This window comes from Camellia sinensis, chromosome 4 (genome assembly GCF_055761805.1).
Source record: "Camellia sinensis isolate YWXY chromosome 4, ASM5576180v1, whole genome shotgun sequence".
Classification (NCBI taxonomy): Eukaryota; Viridiplantae; Streptophyta; class Magnoliopsida; order Ericales; family Theaceae; genus Camellia; species Camellia sinensis.
Window position 1 is genome coordinate 213,309,231 of NC_138964.1, and position 15,165 is coordinate 213,324,395.

Consider the following 15,165-nt stretch of genomic DNA (forward strand, 5'->3'; position numbering starts at 1 on the left):
CTAACACAAACAAATCATTCAAAATCCTAAATTTTTAAATCAAATTATAAACTAATACAAGTACATATTTCAAAATCCTAAACTAGATCATCAATCTCATTCACTATCTACTACCCAACAATAAAATTAAAATAAAATCAGTTAAAATCCTAAGCTTACTTAAAAGCAATTCTTCATTAACTTTTACATTCATCCAAAATGCAATAATAAAATAACAACGGTCCAATTTATTTATTTATTTTAAAAAAAGGTCTAAGTACGGACGGATTCTTGAGAGTGCAGGTTAAACCTACAACCCGCAATCATGCCATATTTCAAACCGCATCCGCTTACATTATGTCTGCAAAATTATCGATTTGTATGCAAATCGATCTGAGTTAAGCGGGTTATGCGGTTCAAATAACCCTATAACTGGCCCTATCACAAGTCATCATGCACATCTAGAAAAACATCAAATTTATCATGCAAATGTTCTATTATTCACAGTACGAAAGAGGGTAACAAATTTGTTAGGAGCACCTTGTTGGCTTCTTAGAGACGAATCAAGGGGGATACGTGTTGCAAGCACGATAATCACTTCTTTATATTTAAGTTTTAAAAAGATATGTTACTTAGACACCTGTGAATAATTTAAATATGTAATTTGATCGTCTCTAAGGTTGTAGGTACGAGATCCTCTAATTTCATTTTTTTATTGTCTTATCTTAATGTATTTAAAATATGAAATTTATTGACACAAGATAAATTTTTTAAGAAAAAGAAAATATTTAGCCAAGTAGTGGTAGAGGCTAGAGATTTTTTAAGAATTCAAGCTAATATATCAAAATAAAATCTTGTTTTATTGAACTTTTAAGAATTTGTTCTTGTTTGGTTAAATTTTTGAAAATTATTTTTGAGCTTTTCAGTTTTTATGAAACTTTTTATCTAAAAAAATATAAAAAAAAAACCTGAAAAAAAATTTATTAAACACAAAAAAAATAAAAAATAAAAAACTCACCAAAATTTAAATTTGAACTCCAAACAAAGCATCCATATAAAAATCCGTGGGCCTTAGGCCCAATAAACTGAAAAGCCCACAATGATACAAGTCAATTGCATGCATATATATACCCAATCGTAGATCTACGATCAATTCTACAAATTTTCTCGTTGTTTTGGAGGGATTTGATTTGATAGAAGAATTCTCTGCAAATTTCGATTCGACGAAGCTCTTTTTTCTGTAAGTTCATCAATCTCTGCCTCTTATTGGGTATTGAAAGTTGTGGTTTTTTGCTGTTGGATTTTGCTGGGTTTTGTTTTTGGAGATCAGATCTGTGGCATATAGGCTTGTTTTGATTGCTATTGATTTGAAAGTTGATAGCTTTCCCATTTTATTCCCAAGAAATTGAGTACCCACTTTCAATAAATTAGGGTTTGTGTTACAGCTGTGTCCAATTTTTCATTTTAATGGTTTCTCCTTAAATTTAAAATTTCTTGATGACTGTCACTTCTTTTTTGTTTTTATTGAGAGAATCAAGGAAAATTGTATTTGTTTTGATGGTAGTTGTTAATGTAGGGATTGTTAAATTATTACTCCATAAAAGAAATATAAAATATTAAAAAAATAAAATTATGATTTTTACTTAACAAAAAATACAAAAACATTAAATCTTAATGTTAAAAAAATGCCCAACATGTAAACAACCAAAAAATAAAAAATAAAAAAATAATCTCATGGGACTAATCCCAACACCAATGCCCATCCTAATCCCATGGGATTATGAATTCCCTCTCCATCTCTCAAAACAAACACAACATATGGTGGATTCCACCTCCATCTCAATCTCAATCCCACCTCCATCTCTCAAAACAAACGGAGCCTAATGGCCAGTCAGACACCTAGATAGACACGCACCCTACCCTCACCAACTCAACTTCATGTAACATAGTATTAGATAAACTTACAAGAAGACATTTTTTTACTTAAGTTTGCCTACCAAGAAAAAAGTCGTCCCTAAATTTTAGTTCTACTTTTGCTTTCTTTTTTCTTAGAACAAAGTCAAAGGCCTTTGGAGCCTGGTTAGCTTGTTGCTCTATCTGACGTGTGTCTCTCTCTAGAAATAGCACTAGCATGAAGACCCTAGGGATTGCCACATAGAGAAAAAAGGTTAACTAAAACTCATGAAAATCTTTAGTTGAAACTTCTCAAAATATGCAATACCATATTTTGTGTTTTCAAATTACAGGGAGAGTGCTGGGCAATGTTTGTAAAAGCATAATAGTAGAAGTGTTTTTAATTGTTAGAGTGAAATGCAAATACTAAAGTGTGCTTTTTTCATAAGCTTAAAGTGCACTTTTTGCACTTTTTATTTTTTTTTTAAAAATATATAATTTATTAGTTTTTTATTTTTTTTTTATTATTTTTAAATCATGATTGTTTTGAATAGGCCCTTGTTTTGTTATACAAATATCAATATTACGGTATGATACACTATCAATATTATGGTATGGTAACAAATACCATTTCAGTACTTTTTGGTCTTTGCCTTTTGGGTATATTTTGATTCAACCATGTATTTCATTTGGATCACGGTTGTCAATATTTTGTAAAGCACACGAGAAACTGCTAATAATTCGTGTTTAAATTTTATATGATTATATGGTCACTTGACTATCATATTATCTATTACTAATTGTTTTCAAATTTAGTTCATAGAATTTTAAGAAATTGAACAAACCTGTGTCACTGTGTAAAATTATGCCTGCAACCTTTGTACAATTACAACTATTTTAGTTAACAGGATATATATATTGCTATTTGATTTTTTTGAATTATATATTATGAATCTATTGTCAGGATATATTATCAAGCATATGCTTTGCCAATAGGCTCTAGGAGGCCTTTTCACTTGAGTACATCTCATGCTTTTACCAACATTGGCATGGGGAGTCAGAAGGCTTGAGTTGTTTACAAAGCTTTGATGTGTTAAGTGAGTCTTTGGAAGAGACTGGTGGTAGGAAAATATGGCAATGAGTGGGGTAATGGGCTACTGGTGCTGAGAGAGGACCTAATAGGATGGAGGTTTGGAAAGGTATTATGAGAGTTTGGGATGTCTCTAAGCATTTATTCTCCTAAAGTGGGTAATAGTGGTAGATTTGGATTGTAGCTTGATTCTTGGTGTGCATGCAGAGCATCAAGAAATTTATTTCCAAACCTTACCGATTGGCTATGTACAAAGAGCATTAATCTTATGTTTCTCTTTTAGTTTAGATAATAAGGATGGTATAGGCACCTCTGTTTGGGAGGCCCACATGGTAGAATTTTTTGGCATGATAGTTTGGTTCATGGGTGATCAAAGATGTGATTGCCCAGAGATTTTGAGAAATGTGACTCTTATTGTTTGCATTTTTTCAGTCCGAATGTAGTCTTGTGTAGCCTTTGCATTCTTTTGAAAGGGATTTGGAGGAGTAAGGCCCCTCTGATGGTGGCTTTCTTTGCTCGTACAACAACTCATGAGGCTATTTTGACAATAGACAATCTTAGGCTTTGTTAACTTACTAAAGAAAGCTCATTTAGACAAATCTAGGGAAGTGCTACTAATAGCAAAAGTATAACATCTATCCTCCCATTCTGGTTGTATTGGTAGGCAAAAAGTGATTATGGAGTGGTGTTGTATGTGTTGGAAGGTAGGGGAAAGTTTGTTTCGTTTGTTTCTTCATTGTCTAGCGGTAGGCAAGTTATGGAGTTTTATTTTTCTCTATCTTTGGTGATACCCTCTTCTGTGGGTGACTTTTAGCTTTTTGGGGCTGTGGATACCTAAGGAGGGAGATCAAATAGTAGAATGTTGCTTCTCTGTATATGATGTGGTGTATTTAGAGAGAGAAATGTTACAACTTCCGAATTATTGTTTTAAAGGAGTTTTCCTTGTTTCCACCCTTGTAAGATGAGAGAGGTTTGCACTTTTTCTCTTTCATCTTTTGTTGATTTCTTGACGTACTTGTACATTTTTTTGGATATATACTATAGTGTTTTGTTTTTGTTTATGCTAAGTGTATAGGCCGCATTCACTGTTTTGGCTTAAATCTCATTCTAAGAAACACATACACTTCTAAGAAGTTAACATAGAAAGATCATTCCATCAATCTTAATATCCATTCTCACGTTTGGTTCAATAAAAAAATGCATTGCAAATAGAATCATCATTATTGCAAATGGGCAATCTTATGATTGACGAAAGACCCAGATTATTGCATAGTAACAGTGCATAGTCCTTTGTTTTCAGTAGGCACAAAGCCATGGTTTTAAAAATTGGCTGCAACCCTTACGAATCCTATGACTACCATATGAAAAACCTACATTCTTTTTGAACAAATTCCAAATTCTAAACACACAGGTTGCATTTTTTTTTATAACTCGGTATCCGACCCACTAGACTAACTAATCCAGAGGACCAATCCCACCATTCTCGTATTGACTGGTCTCAAGAAATTATTTGCACCTAAAAGTTTCCAACCTGAAACCGTGGAGGAAACACCCCCAAACCCCAGCCTTGACCACTAGGCCAACCCCCTGGGGTTCCACATAAGGTTGAATTTGAGAACATGGGTTTGGATTTGGGACTAGATTTGAAATCTGGGCATGAGTTAAGCACATAGTTGATTGTTCTTTTTTTCAATTAGGCTGATTATCTCTCTATGATCTTGCAAAACAACAGAACCACCGCTCTTCAAAGCACCCAAAAACTCCATAACTTCGCAATTAATACGAATCAAATCTAACAGTTGATGAGTTCAATTGCTTACAATAAAACAAAACACTATATAGAATACCCAAAATGAATTTAGATCTTACGGAAACAAAAAAAAATTAAAAAAAACAAAACGATTGAGAGTGAACAGTATAATTGGGAGTGATGGGCCGGAGGTGGAGGTGGAGGGGGAGGGAGGTGGAACGATTGCGTTGTGGAGGATGAGAATTGATCAATGGGCATTGAAGATCACGGTACGAGAGAGGGTAACAAATTTGTTGATTTCTCAGTAAGAACTAACCAATGGGAGCACCTTGTTGGCTCCTTAGAGACGAATCATGGGGGCTACGTGTTGCAAACATGATAATCATTTCTTTTATATTTATTTTTAAAAAGATATGTTATTTAAACTCCTTTGAATAATTTGAATGTGTAATTTGACCGTCTCCAAGGTTATAGGGTACGAGATCTTCTAATTTCATTTTTTTTTTTATTCTCCTATCTTAATGTATTTATAATATGAAATTTATTGACATGATATAAATTTTTTAAGAAAAAGAGAATATTTAGCCAAGTAGTGGTAGAGGCTCGAGATTTTTTAAGAATTCAAACTATTATATCAAAATAAAATCTTGTTTTATTGAACTTTGTTAAAATCCACCTACTCTCCACCTACTTCACCCACTTAAACCTACTCCACTAAACCTAACCCACTACACCACTACCACCTCACCTACTCCACTAAACCTAACCCACTACACCACTACCACCTCACCTACTCCACTAAACCTAACCCACTACACCACTACCACCTCCACTTCACCTACTCCTTACCTACTACACACTCACCCTCTTCTATATATAGGAATCATGAATCATTGTAATAGTGAACATTATATCAATCAATAATAATACATACAATTTATTCTCTCTCTTTCTCTATACATTATTTCTTACATGGTATCAGAGCTGGTTTAAAACCTAGTATTTTCGCTTCCCCGGCGGGCGGCAACCTCACCTTAGCCGCCCGCCGGACCTCAACCTATTCCGCTGATAAAATCAACAAAGATTTGTGCAACTGTAGTCATGTGTGAGGCTGATGGAGAAGAATTCTTCACCTCATATGACGAGACAGTCTGGAACTGGAAACACTGCAACATTCTGCTCTGGAATTCTGCAGCAGCTAGATTATAGCTTGGTTGAGTGCCAAGCTTTGGTTCTTCCACCCACTCTTGAACTTGCCCCAGCAAAGTGTGAAGGTTCATGCTTGTGTTGGAGGGACTAGTGTGCGCGAAGATCAGCGCATTCTCTCCAGTGGGGTTCATGTTGTTGTTGGTACTCCTGGTCGTGTGTTTGTTTGCATCAAAATGTTTGTCTTGGATGAAGCTGATGAAATGCTGTCACGAGGTTTTTAAAAATCAGATCTATGATATTTTCCAGTTGCTGCCACCCAAAATCCAGGTTGGGGTGTTCTCAGTTGCTGCCACCCAAAATCCAGGTTGGGGTGTTCTCTGCCACAATGCCACCAGAGGCTCTTGAAATCACCAGGAAATTCATGAATAAGCCTGGAAAGAGAAAAAGCTCATGCTAGGATTTGCGAAGTGATTCGCTGCAGGAATTTTGGCTTTGGATGAAACCCTTACCATACTCCACTCATTCTCTCCAACTGTTCTAACTTTTTATTTTTATTATTATTATTATTATATCAAATAATCAATGCACTCATGTTCCCCACTAACAGTGTCCACTTTTGACCCAAACCATTTTCAATCCATCATTTCTCCTTCACCTTTTGCACCCCACTCACCGACTCTCTCTCCACTTTATCACATGGGTTTGTCCCTCTCTCTCCTCCATTTGATTTCAAAAATCACTTATTTTTATTTATTTTTTCCAAATCACTTTTCCTCTTTTTTAAATACCCCACTTTATTTTGAAACAATCGCACTGATGTTTTTCATATAATCCATCTATAAATATTTTTTATCTATTTTCTTTCTCCCTTGTTTTCTTTCATTTTATTTTTATTTTTTCAACAAAACACTCCCAAAACAAAAAAAAAACAAAACAAAACAAAACAAAAAACAAAACAAAACAAAAAAAAAAAAACAACATTTTACAAACTTGTCATTTTTCATGCCGGGGATCAACCCCGATCAGCATTTTACACCATAAAAAAAAATAAAAAATAAAAAAAAAAAACACAAAACAAAACAAAACAAAATACAACCAACACAAATCGGAACAGTGGGATTTTTCTTCTCGCCTATTCTGCCGGTCTTTTCTTCTTGCCTCCGTCCTGGGCGGTCCTTGACGGTGTTGCCTCCGTGTTTCCCACTCCACTGGGCACGATCACTCCCCCATACTCCTCCACTGCAGCATATGGCGGACCTCCAAATCGGAACATCACGGTGGCCTTCCGTTTCAGCTCCTTGTTTTCCGCCTTTAGCACACTTATCTCTGCTCGCGCATCCTTATACATGCGCTGGAGCAGAGCCAGCTGGGAGTTTAACTGTTGCACCTCATTTGTCCTGCTCTGCAGCCGGTGCGACAAATTTGTGACCGCAGTCATGGTTTCCACGCATGACTTCAGAGTATACTGATTGGCCTCAATATCAGTTTGCACCGCCATTTTTTGCTCCACAGACCGCATCGGAAAGTTCAACAGAGCAAAACCAGAGGTGTTTGGTTGAGGTTCACTGGTCACCGCACCAGTTATTTCTCTTGTGGACTCGTTCAGGTCTGGAAAGAGCGTGAGCAGACCACGGGAAGAGGAGGCCATGTTCTGGGTAGCTGGACGGGAAGAAGAGGCCATGTTTTTGGGTTGCTGTGTGTTTCAGCGAAGCAGCGATTTCCGACTGGTACTTTCAGAGAAGGATTGGCAACAGAGTGTTACAGAGTATCTCTCTCAGAACACAAAGGGTTTTTCAAAGGATTTTCGCAGGTTTTTTTGTCTCAGACAACGAAGAATTTTTTTCAGAGGATTTTCAGAAGTTTTTTGTCTGCCTCAGCCTCAGGTTCAGTCTTGGTTATATAGCCGAGGCAGCCACGCGCATCGCGCGCCTCTTGACGCCCGACAACTTGGCACGCCTTTTGATGGCACGCCTTTTTATGGATTGGGCACGCCTTTTGATGGCACGCCTTTTGAAAGATTGGGCACACCTTTTGAGGGTGCGACTTTTTAGGGGTCCGACAAGACTCTGTAAACTGTCCCGACATTGATTCCGGTTAGCTCCTTTATGGGTCCGACAAGACTCTGTAAACTGTCCCGACATTAATTCCGGTTAGCTCCTTTATGGGTCCGACAAGACTCTGTAAACTGTCCCGACATAGATTCCGGTTAGTTTCTACAAGGGTCCGACAAGACTCTGTAAACTGTCCCGACATTGATTCCGGTTCGTTTCTACAAGGGTCCGACAAGACTCTGTAAACTGTCTTCACCAACGGTCCTCTACACCGTTATGACACCACCATACAGTGTCCTCTACAACGTTATGACACCCCCATACAGTGTCCTCTACAACGTTATGACACCACCATACAGTGTCTTCACCAACGGTCTGACACGACCATACAGTGTCTCCTATCTTTTTTTATTTTTATGTGTTTTCTTGTTTTGTTACTCTCTCCAAACTCAAGTTGGTTAGTTCCTATCCCCCTTGAGTTTGCGGGGGGCTGTTAAAATCCACCTACTCTCCACCTACTTCACCCACTTAAACCTACTCCACTAAACCTAACCCACTACACCACTACCACCTCACCTACTCCACTAAACCTAACCCACTACACCACTACCACCTCACCTACTCCACTAAACCTAACCCACTACACCACTACCACCTCCACTTCACCTACTCCTTACCTACTACACACTCACCCTCTTCTATATATAGGAATCATGAATCATTGTAATAGTGAACATTATATCAATCAATAATAATACATACAATTTATTCTCTCTCTTTCTCTATACATTATTTCTTACAAACTTTTAAAAACTTGTTCTTGTTTGGTTAAATTTTTGAAAACTGTTTTTGAGCTTTTTATTTTTTATGAAACTTTTTATCTAAAAAAAATATAAAAAACCTGAAAAAAAATTATTAAACACAAAAAAATAAAAAATAAAAAATAAAAAACTCAACAAAATTTAAATTTGAACTCCAAACAAAGTATCCATATAAAAATCCGTGGGCTTTAGGCCCCAGTAAACTGAAAAGCCCACAATGATACAAGTCAATTGTGGCGTTCAGACAATCCTGATTCTACTTCCATCACAGAATGTTGGGATCCACAATAATAAAATCCACGGTCAGGATAAGGCTTTGACTAAAAAATGCTCACAGACGGTAGATCATCCCACTGATCTTCCATTCTAAGGCCCCAAGGCTTCAATGCCCATTGATCAATTCTCATCCTCCACACCGCAATCGCTCCACCTCCACCTCCACCTCCACCTCCGACGGCCCCTCCATCTTTTACCGGTGAGTTCTTCCGTAGTCAATCTCTCCCATCACTTCTAATTATACCTTTCACTCTCAATCGTTTTGTTTTTTTTAATTTTTTTTTTTGTTTCTGTGAGATCTGAATTCATTTTGGGTATTCTATATAGTGTTTTGTTTGATCGTAAGCAATTGAACTCATCAACTGTTAGATTTGATTCGTATTAATTGCAAAGTTATGGAGTTTTTGGGTGCTTCGAAGAGCGGTGGTTCTGTTGTTTTGCAAGATCATAGATAGATACTCAGCTTAATCGAAAGAAAGAGCAATCAACTATGTGCTTAACCCATGCCCAGATTTCAAATCTAGTCCCAAATCCAAACCCATGTTCTCAAATTCAACCTTATGTAGAACTAGGGGTTGGCCTAGTGGTCAAGGCTGAGGCTAGGGGGTGTTTCCTCCACGGTTTCAGGTTTAGGTGCAAATAATTTCTTGGGACCAGTCGATATGGGAATGGTGGGATTGGTCCTCCGGATTAGTTGGTCTAGTGGGTCGGATACCAAGCTATAAAAAAAAATGCAAGCAGTGTGTTTGGAATTTGTTCGAAAAAAACGTAGGTTTTTCATCTGTTAGTCATAGGATTCGTAAGGGTTGCAGCCAATTTTTAAAACCATGGCTTTGTGCCTACTGAAAACAAAGGACTATGCACTGTTACTATGCAATAATGTGGGTCTTCCATCAATCATAAGATTGTCCATTTGCAATGCATTTTTTTATTGAACCAAACGTGAGAATGGATATTAAGGTTGATGGAATGATCTCTCTATTACACAGTCATTCCAATGGACCAAATATTTCTTAACATTACTGGGAAATAAAAAAATTGTGGAGTATAATTATGTATAATAGGAATCTCGAAAAGTGTTTTTTCTTCTTTGATTTTTTGTGTATCTTCTTTCGTCGCCTATAGGAGATCCATATTTGGTTCAATCAAAAGTGATTCTATCATTTATGTATCCACAATCTATCATTTTTTTATCCACAATTCAATACAGAAATGAGGAGTATAATTATGTATAATTTATTACAGTGGTTATATGACTTAATCTTACATAGGGTGGTGAATGTTTTACAGATGAGATAAAAGTTGGGATGATTTAGATTCTAATCCCTTCACTAAGTTATTGCCAGAGCGAGGTCTGTTTTATTGATTTTAAAAGTTTGTGGACAATTTATATCTTTTCAAATAGGTTTTTGTTTCATAATATGTATATATATATTTGTGCTTGATATACATTTTCTTCACTGTTTTTGGTTATGGACTTCTTTAAAATGAAAATCAATTTTTTTTTTTTGCTTTCTGTCTGTTGACTGGCAATGCCTTTTGAACTTAATATCTAGGTATTTGTCTAGCTCTCTATATTTATACCCTCGGTTCTTTATGACATGCATTATTGCCAATTTCTATTATTGCCTTTTGACGTGCATTATACTCTCGGTTTTTAATTATTTTTACTTTTATTTTTACCCACATATAGCATTTTCATTAAAATTATGCTACTCTGATCTTTTTATTCATCTGATGCTTGAAGCAGTTTGGGTCAATTGGATTGTGAAGGCTTAAGGTTCAGAGACACTTGTTTGCAAAGAATAAGAAGTTGCAAATTACTGATATGGCATCTAGGCGGCAAGTTCGTTACAATCGTCTTGCTACTGATGACGATAATGACTACAATACTGGTGGACATGACCCCCGATTTGACTATACGCCAAAGTCCTTTGATAAAGTCCCTTGGAAATCTATTGCCCTTGCACTTTTCCTGCTAGCTCTTGGATGCATGCTTCTTTTTCTGTCCTACTTCGTCTTCACAGGTCACATGGGAGGAGAACGATCCCAAGCTTATGGCCTATTAGGTCTTGGAATTCTTACATTCCTCCCAGGTATGCTAATTAAATAAAAAAATCATTTCAGTGGGATTTTCTACATTTATTGGTTTTTGTTGGGTGACAATGGATCAGTGATAATACAATGAATGATTTTATCCTGCAACATCTACATTCAAACATCTCCTGTGCTCCTATATGAGCCATTCTTTTAATTAAAACAATTAGTTTTGACAAATTGAAGAGTTGCTTGAAGAGGGAATTATGCAGTGTTAGCAACTGCACTGGCAAATAAGAGAAAGGCCACACAAAATAACAAATAAAACATTGACTGAATTATTATATATCATGTTATTGAGTATTTCGAATAACTTCTGAATTCGAAAACTATCTCTTATCCAAAAATGTAGTAAAATTTCTAATAATAAGCCAAATTCTTCGGTGGATTAGTTACAAACACTTTTTGACAAACATTTTCTGCGAAGGCTGTTTAAATGAGAACCCTGTTGATGCAAACTCATTCCAACCAATTCCCAAATTATCCTTATTTTTTTCCACTTATACTTATAGCTGGCAAAGCCTGACAAGACCTCCCACTGTCATTAAATTACACTACAAAAAGAATGGACTGATTCGATTATAGTGAAATTCAAACATTTATTTGGTTACTCAAGCAGCAAACTAATTTGCTGATTAGTTCTTTTAGCTTGTCATTAATATGCCTACTTCATTTTCTTGGGGCAAATGCATGCTGAAGTAACAGAACATGGAGGAAGAGCGGGATTGGAAAGTTCACTGATTTTCCAAAGCAGTGATAGCTTCTGTGTCTAGCAGTAGCTTATGTCACATACTTTCAGCAAAAACCTTTGCTTGGTCACAAAATGTATACATTTATATATTTAAACCAGGACTAGCTCCAAGTAGTAGGAAAGGAAGAACTTGGTGTTTTTTCAGAACTCAACGAAGTCTCAAACCCAACAAGTTGATAACTGTAAGCGGCCCAAGAAATGATCACAAACGGGCCCCCCCCAAACTGCCTGTATAGAGCCATTGTGGAAGATGCTCGCCATCTCCTCCATTGGTGCAATTGTTCCATCCAGCACATTATGCGAGAGGCTTAACCAATGTGCGGACAAGCTCGCCAATATGGGTGCAGATCAAGTGGAGCTCTTGTTGGTTATGGAGGAACCTCCTCAAGAAGTTAGAAGTTTGTTTCTAGCAGATATGGTGGGCACAGCGTTTCGGAGGCTCTAGCTTAGCTGCCTCCCTTGTCTTTGTTGTTGTTGTTCTAGTTTTAATTTCCGATGTACCGAAAAAAAAAAAAAAACTGTAAGCGGTTTCCAAGTTAAAGATGTGAAGTTTGGAGAAGGATGGGCACTTGAATTGCCAAATGAAAGCTTTAGATCATAAAGGAGACATGAATTGCCAGTTTAGTTTGCATTAAGACATATGTATCCCATGAAGCATTGACACTTCAAAATGGGTGCCATGTCTGTGGGACACCGATGCTCCGGGAACACGCACGTCCATGTGTTGACATGCCATGTGGCTTGTCAATAATTATTACTAGGACGCTTCCTCAGGACATTTTTGTGAGTTTTTTTATTTTTGATTTTTATTTTATAATTCTAGAAAGCTGATTTGGGGTCAAAGTAAATAAAAATACACCCACATTTACATTGATGCCTCTTATATCTCTATAATCTAAATATATATAGCAAATAAAAATGTATAAAAAATAAATTTTTGTTATATCCCCGCAGTTTTCCACATCCTAATTTTTAAAAAATTGTTGTGTCCCGTGACTATACTCGTGCTTCTTAGTATGCAATGGTTCTCACGATATAATTTGTTTTTGTTCTACTTCTTAGATATATGTTTCCACCACATACACTTTCTTGATGTTTTACATCTTGGTTACTACATAGCTCTCCATACGAATGGTGCTGTATTTTGGTTACCAAATAGCTCTGTAATTATGCATGCTGTAGTTGTCTTCTTATCCATCGAGTCTTCACAACAACTGACAATTAGTTATTTATCCAACCAATTACTGCAGGATTTTATGAATCTCGATTAGCATACTATTCATGGAGAGGTGCCGATGGCTACCGCTTTGCTTCCATCCCTGATTATTGAGAGAGACACATTAATAACAGACATGCATTGATGCACGTGTTCTACTTTTGTTGGACTTTGTGTGATTTTGAAACTTTTTTTTGTTTAGGTACAAATTCTGGAACTTATTGTATAGAGAGAACTTGCTCAGTATTTTGTTTGGTCATTTTAGATTTGAACTGACTTTTAGTAGAATTCGTGTGTTCAATCAGAGATGTGGGGAGTATATGATATTTTGAGTAGATGGCTTCGCACCCGGACAGGCTTGTTTCAATTTCATTTATGTCAGGCTGGGCATGTTCTTTTTAGTCCTGCTGTTGCCAATGCAAAACACTAAACTCGGCTACACACCGATTCACCAACTGGGTGATCTTGGTTAACAATTTTACTGATTTTTATAAATTTATTGTTGATGTTGTTGATGCGATATTATTATTATTGTTGGGGTAGTTTGAATTTTGGAATGAAGAAAAAGACATAGCTCTCTTCTCCCATTTTTTGACATATAAATGAATGATCTATATGATCATATCTGAATGGCCATTGTGAGGATACCCAAATGTTCAACTGTTAAAAATCAGTGGTACATTATTTGTCTATGCAGGAATAGGCCTGTCGATTGGATTGGCAATCTGATCCAAACAGGGATGCATGTAGACCTGTCGATTGATACATGGTTTTAGCTGGGGGTGTTTGTGGTTGATTAAAATGTCCAAGGATATTTGATGATGTTTCATCAGTCAGTTTACACAAATTCAGAAAACCCTTTTGCATCAAGAATTTTTTTGTCCTCAAATCAAAACACTTGCACTCATTGAATCATGTTAGTATTTGAAAGTATAAAAATCTTGTAATCTAATTTAATGATTGTGAGTATTTTGAAATATAAAAAATATGTATATACATTTGCAGACAAGTAATCTCATTAGAAATGGTTTTAAAGGCACAATAACCAATTTTGTTGTTTCTCCTTGTTATTGTTATTTAATTTTTTAGCAATTAATTGATTAGAGAAAAGTAGAAAAAAGAAGATGCATAGGGCAAAGAATCTCACACTAAAGGTGCCGTTTGTTTGAGTGAGGAGATTATTAATAAAGTGAAATTGAGTGAGAAAATTAATAGTATAGTGAGTTGGAGATGTCTGAAATTGTTTTAAAAGCTCAAAAACTAATTTTGTTGTTTTCTCTTTATTATTATTATTGTTATTTATTATTATTTATTTTAGCAATTGATGAGAGAAAATAAAAATAAATAAAAAAGGTGCCTGGGACAAAGAAAATACTCAAAATATTTATGTATAGTTCACATTTATTTAAGGGGTTTTTTTTTTTTAAGGTCTCTAGTATTAAGATTTTATAGTATAAAGGACATTCAATATTTTAATAATGTCTAAGGTCTCTCAAGTTAATCTAGAGAAAATTCACGTCACAGATAAAATTGGTCCAGAGAAATTTTCTCTGGCCTTCCCTAAACTTCCCACTGTAAATTTCTCCACCCTCTCCTTCTCCAAATTTCTCTGCCTTCCATATACTTCCCACTCTCCCAGAAAAATTTCTTTGCTTTTCACAAAATTACATTTCCAGAGAAATTTTAAATTTCTCTGCCCTCCCTGCCTTTGAAAATTTCTCTGACTTCACCGCCCTTCAATTGGTCAAAATGAATTCAGAGAAATTTGAAAATCCAGAGAAAAAAACCCAGAGAAAATTGGTCAAAATGAAACCAGAGAAACTTGAATTCTCTCTGGGTTTAAGTGAAAAAGCTGTAAAGATTTGAAATTTGAAATAAAAAAATGAAACAGTTGTAGGGGAATTTGTCGCTCTGTCCTGAAACACCTCTTCAACTTGTGGAAACAACTTGTGATCCTTGAGCCCTAGATAGTTATTCGCTAAGCTCTTGAAGAAATTGAAATCACAGAGGGGAAGAAGAAAAACGAAAGTGATGAAAATAGAGAGAGAGAGACCTGATCTTCAACTCTTGCTTTGGACTGTTGTGCTACCAA

At 36.0% G+C, this 15,165-nt stretch overlaps 1 protein-coding gene across 3 annotated transcripts; it reads left to right on the top strand.

The window, feature by feature from the left end:
• Positions 1 to 1,065: 1,065 nt before the first annotated feature.
• Positions 1,066 to 13,595, top strand: LOC114283881 (transmembrane protein (DUF872)). Of its 3 annotated transcripts, XM_028226754.2 has the most exons (4): positions 1,132 to 1,219; positions 10,300 to 10,361; positions 10,760 to 11,105; positions 13,108 to 13,595. In XM_028226754.2, exons 3-4 carry the CDS (start codon positions 10,838 to 10,840, stop codon positions 13,185 to 13,187), a joined length of 348 nt encoding a protein of 115 aa, XP_028082555.1. In that variant the 5' UTR covers positions 1,132 to 1,219; positions 10,300 to 10,361; positions 10,760 to 10,837; the 3' UTR covers positions 13,188 to 13,595. The 3 variants fall into 3 exon arrangements, with proteins under 3 accessions (XP_028082553.1, XP_028082554.1, XP_028082555.1); XM_028226752.2 differs by lacking the exon at positions 10,300 to 10,361 and having other exon boundaries at positions 1,066 to 1,219; XM_028226753.2 differs by lacking the exon at positions 10,300 to 10,361 and having other exon boundaries at positions 1,079 to 1,219; positions 10,757 to 11,105.
• Positions 13,596 to 15,165: the final 1,570 nt, after the last annotated feature.

Coding starts and splice junctions, on each gene's coding strand:
- LOC114283881 (XM_028226752.2), top strand. CDS start 10,838: ATGGCATCTAGGCGGCAAGTTCGTTACAATCGTCTTGCTACTGATGAC. Junction 11,106..13,107: donor AATTCTTACATTCCTCCCAG/GTATGCTAATTA, acceptor CAATTACTGCAG/GATTTTATGAATCTCGATTA.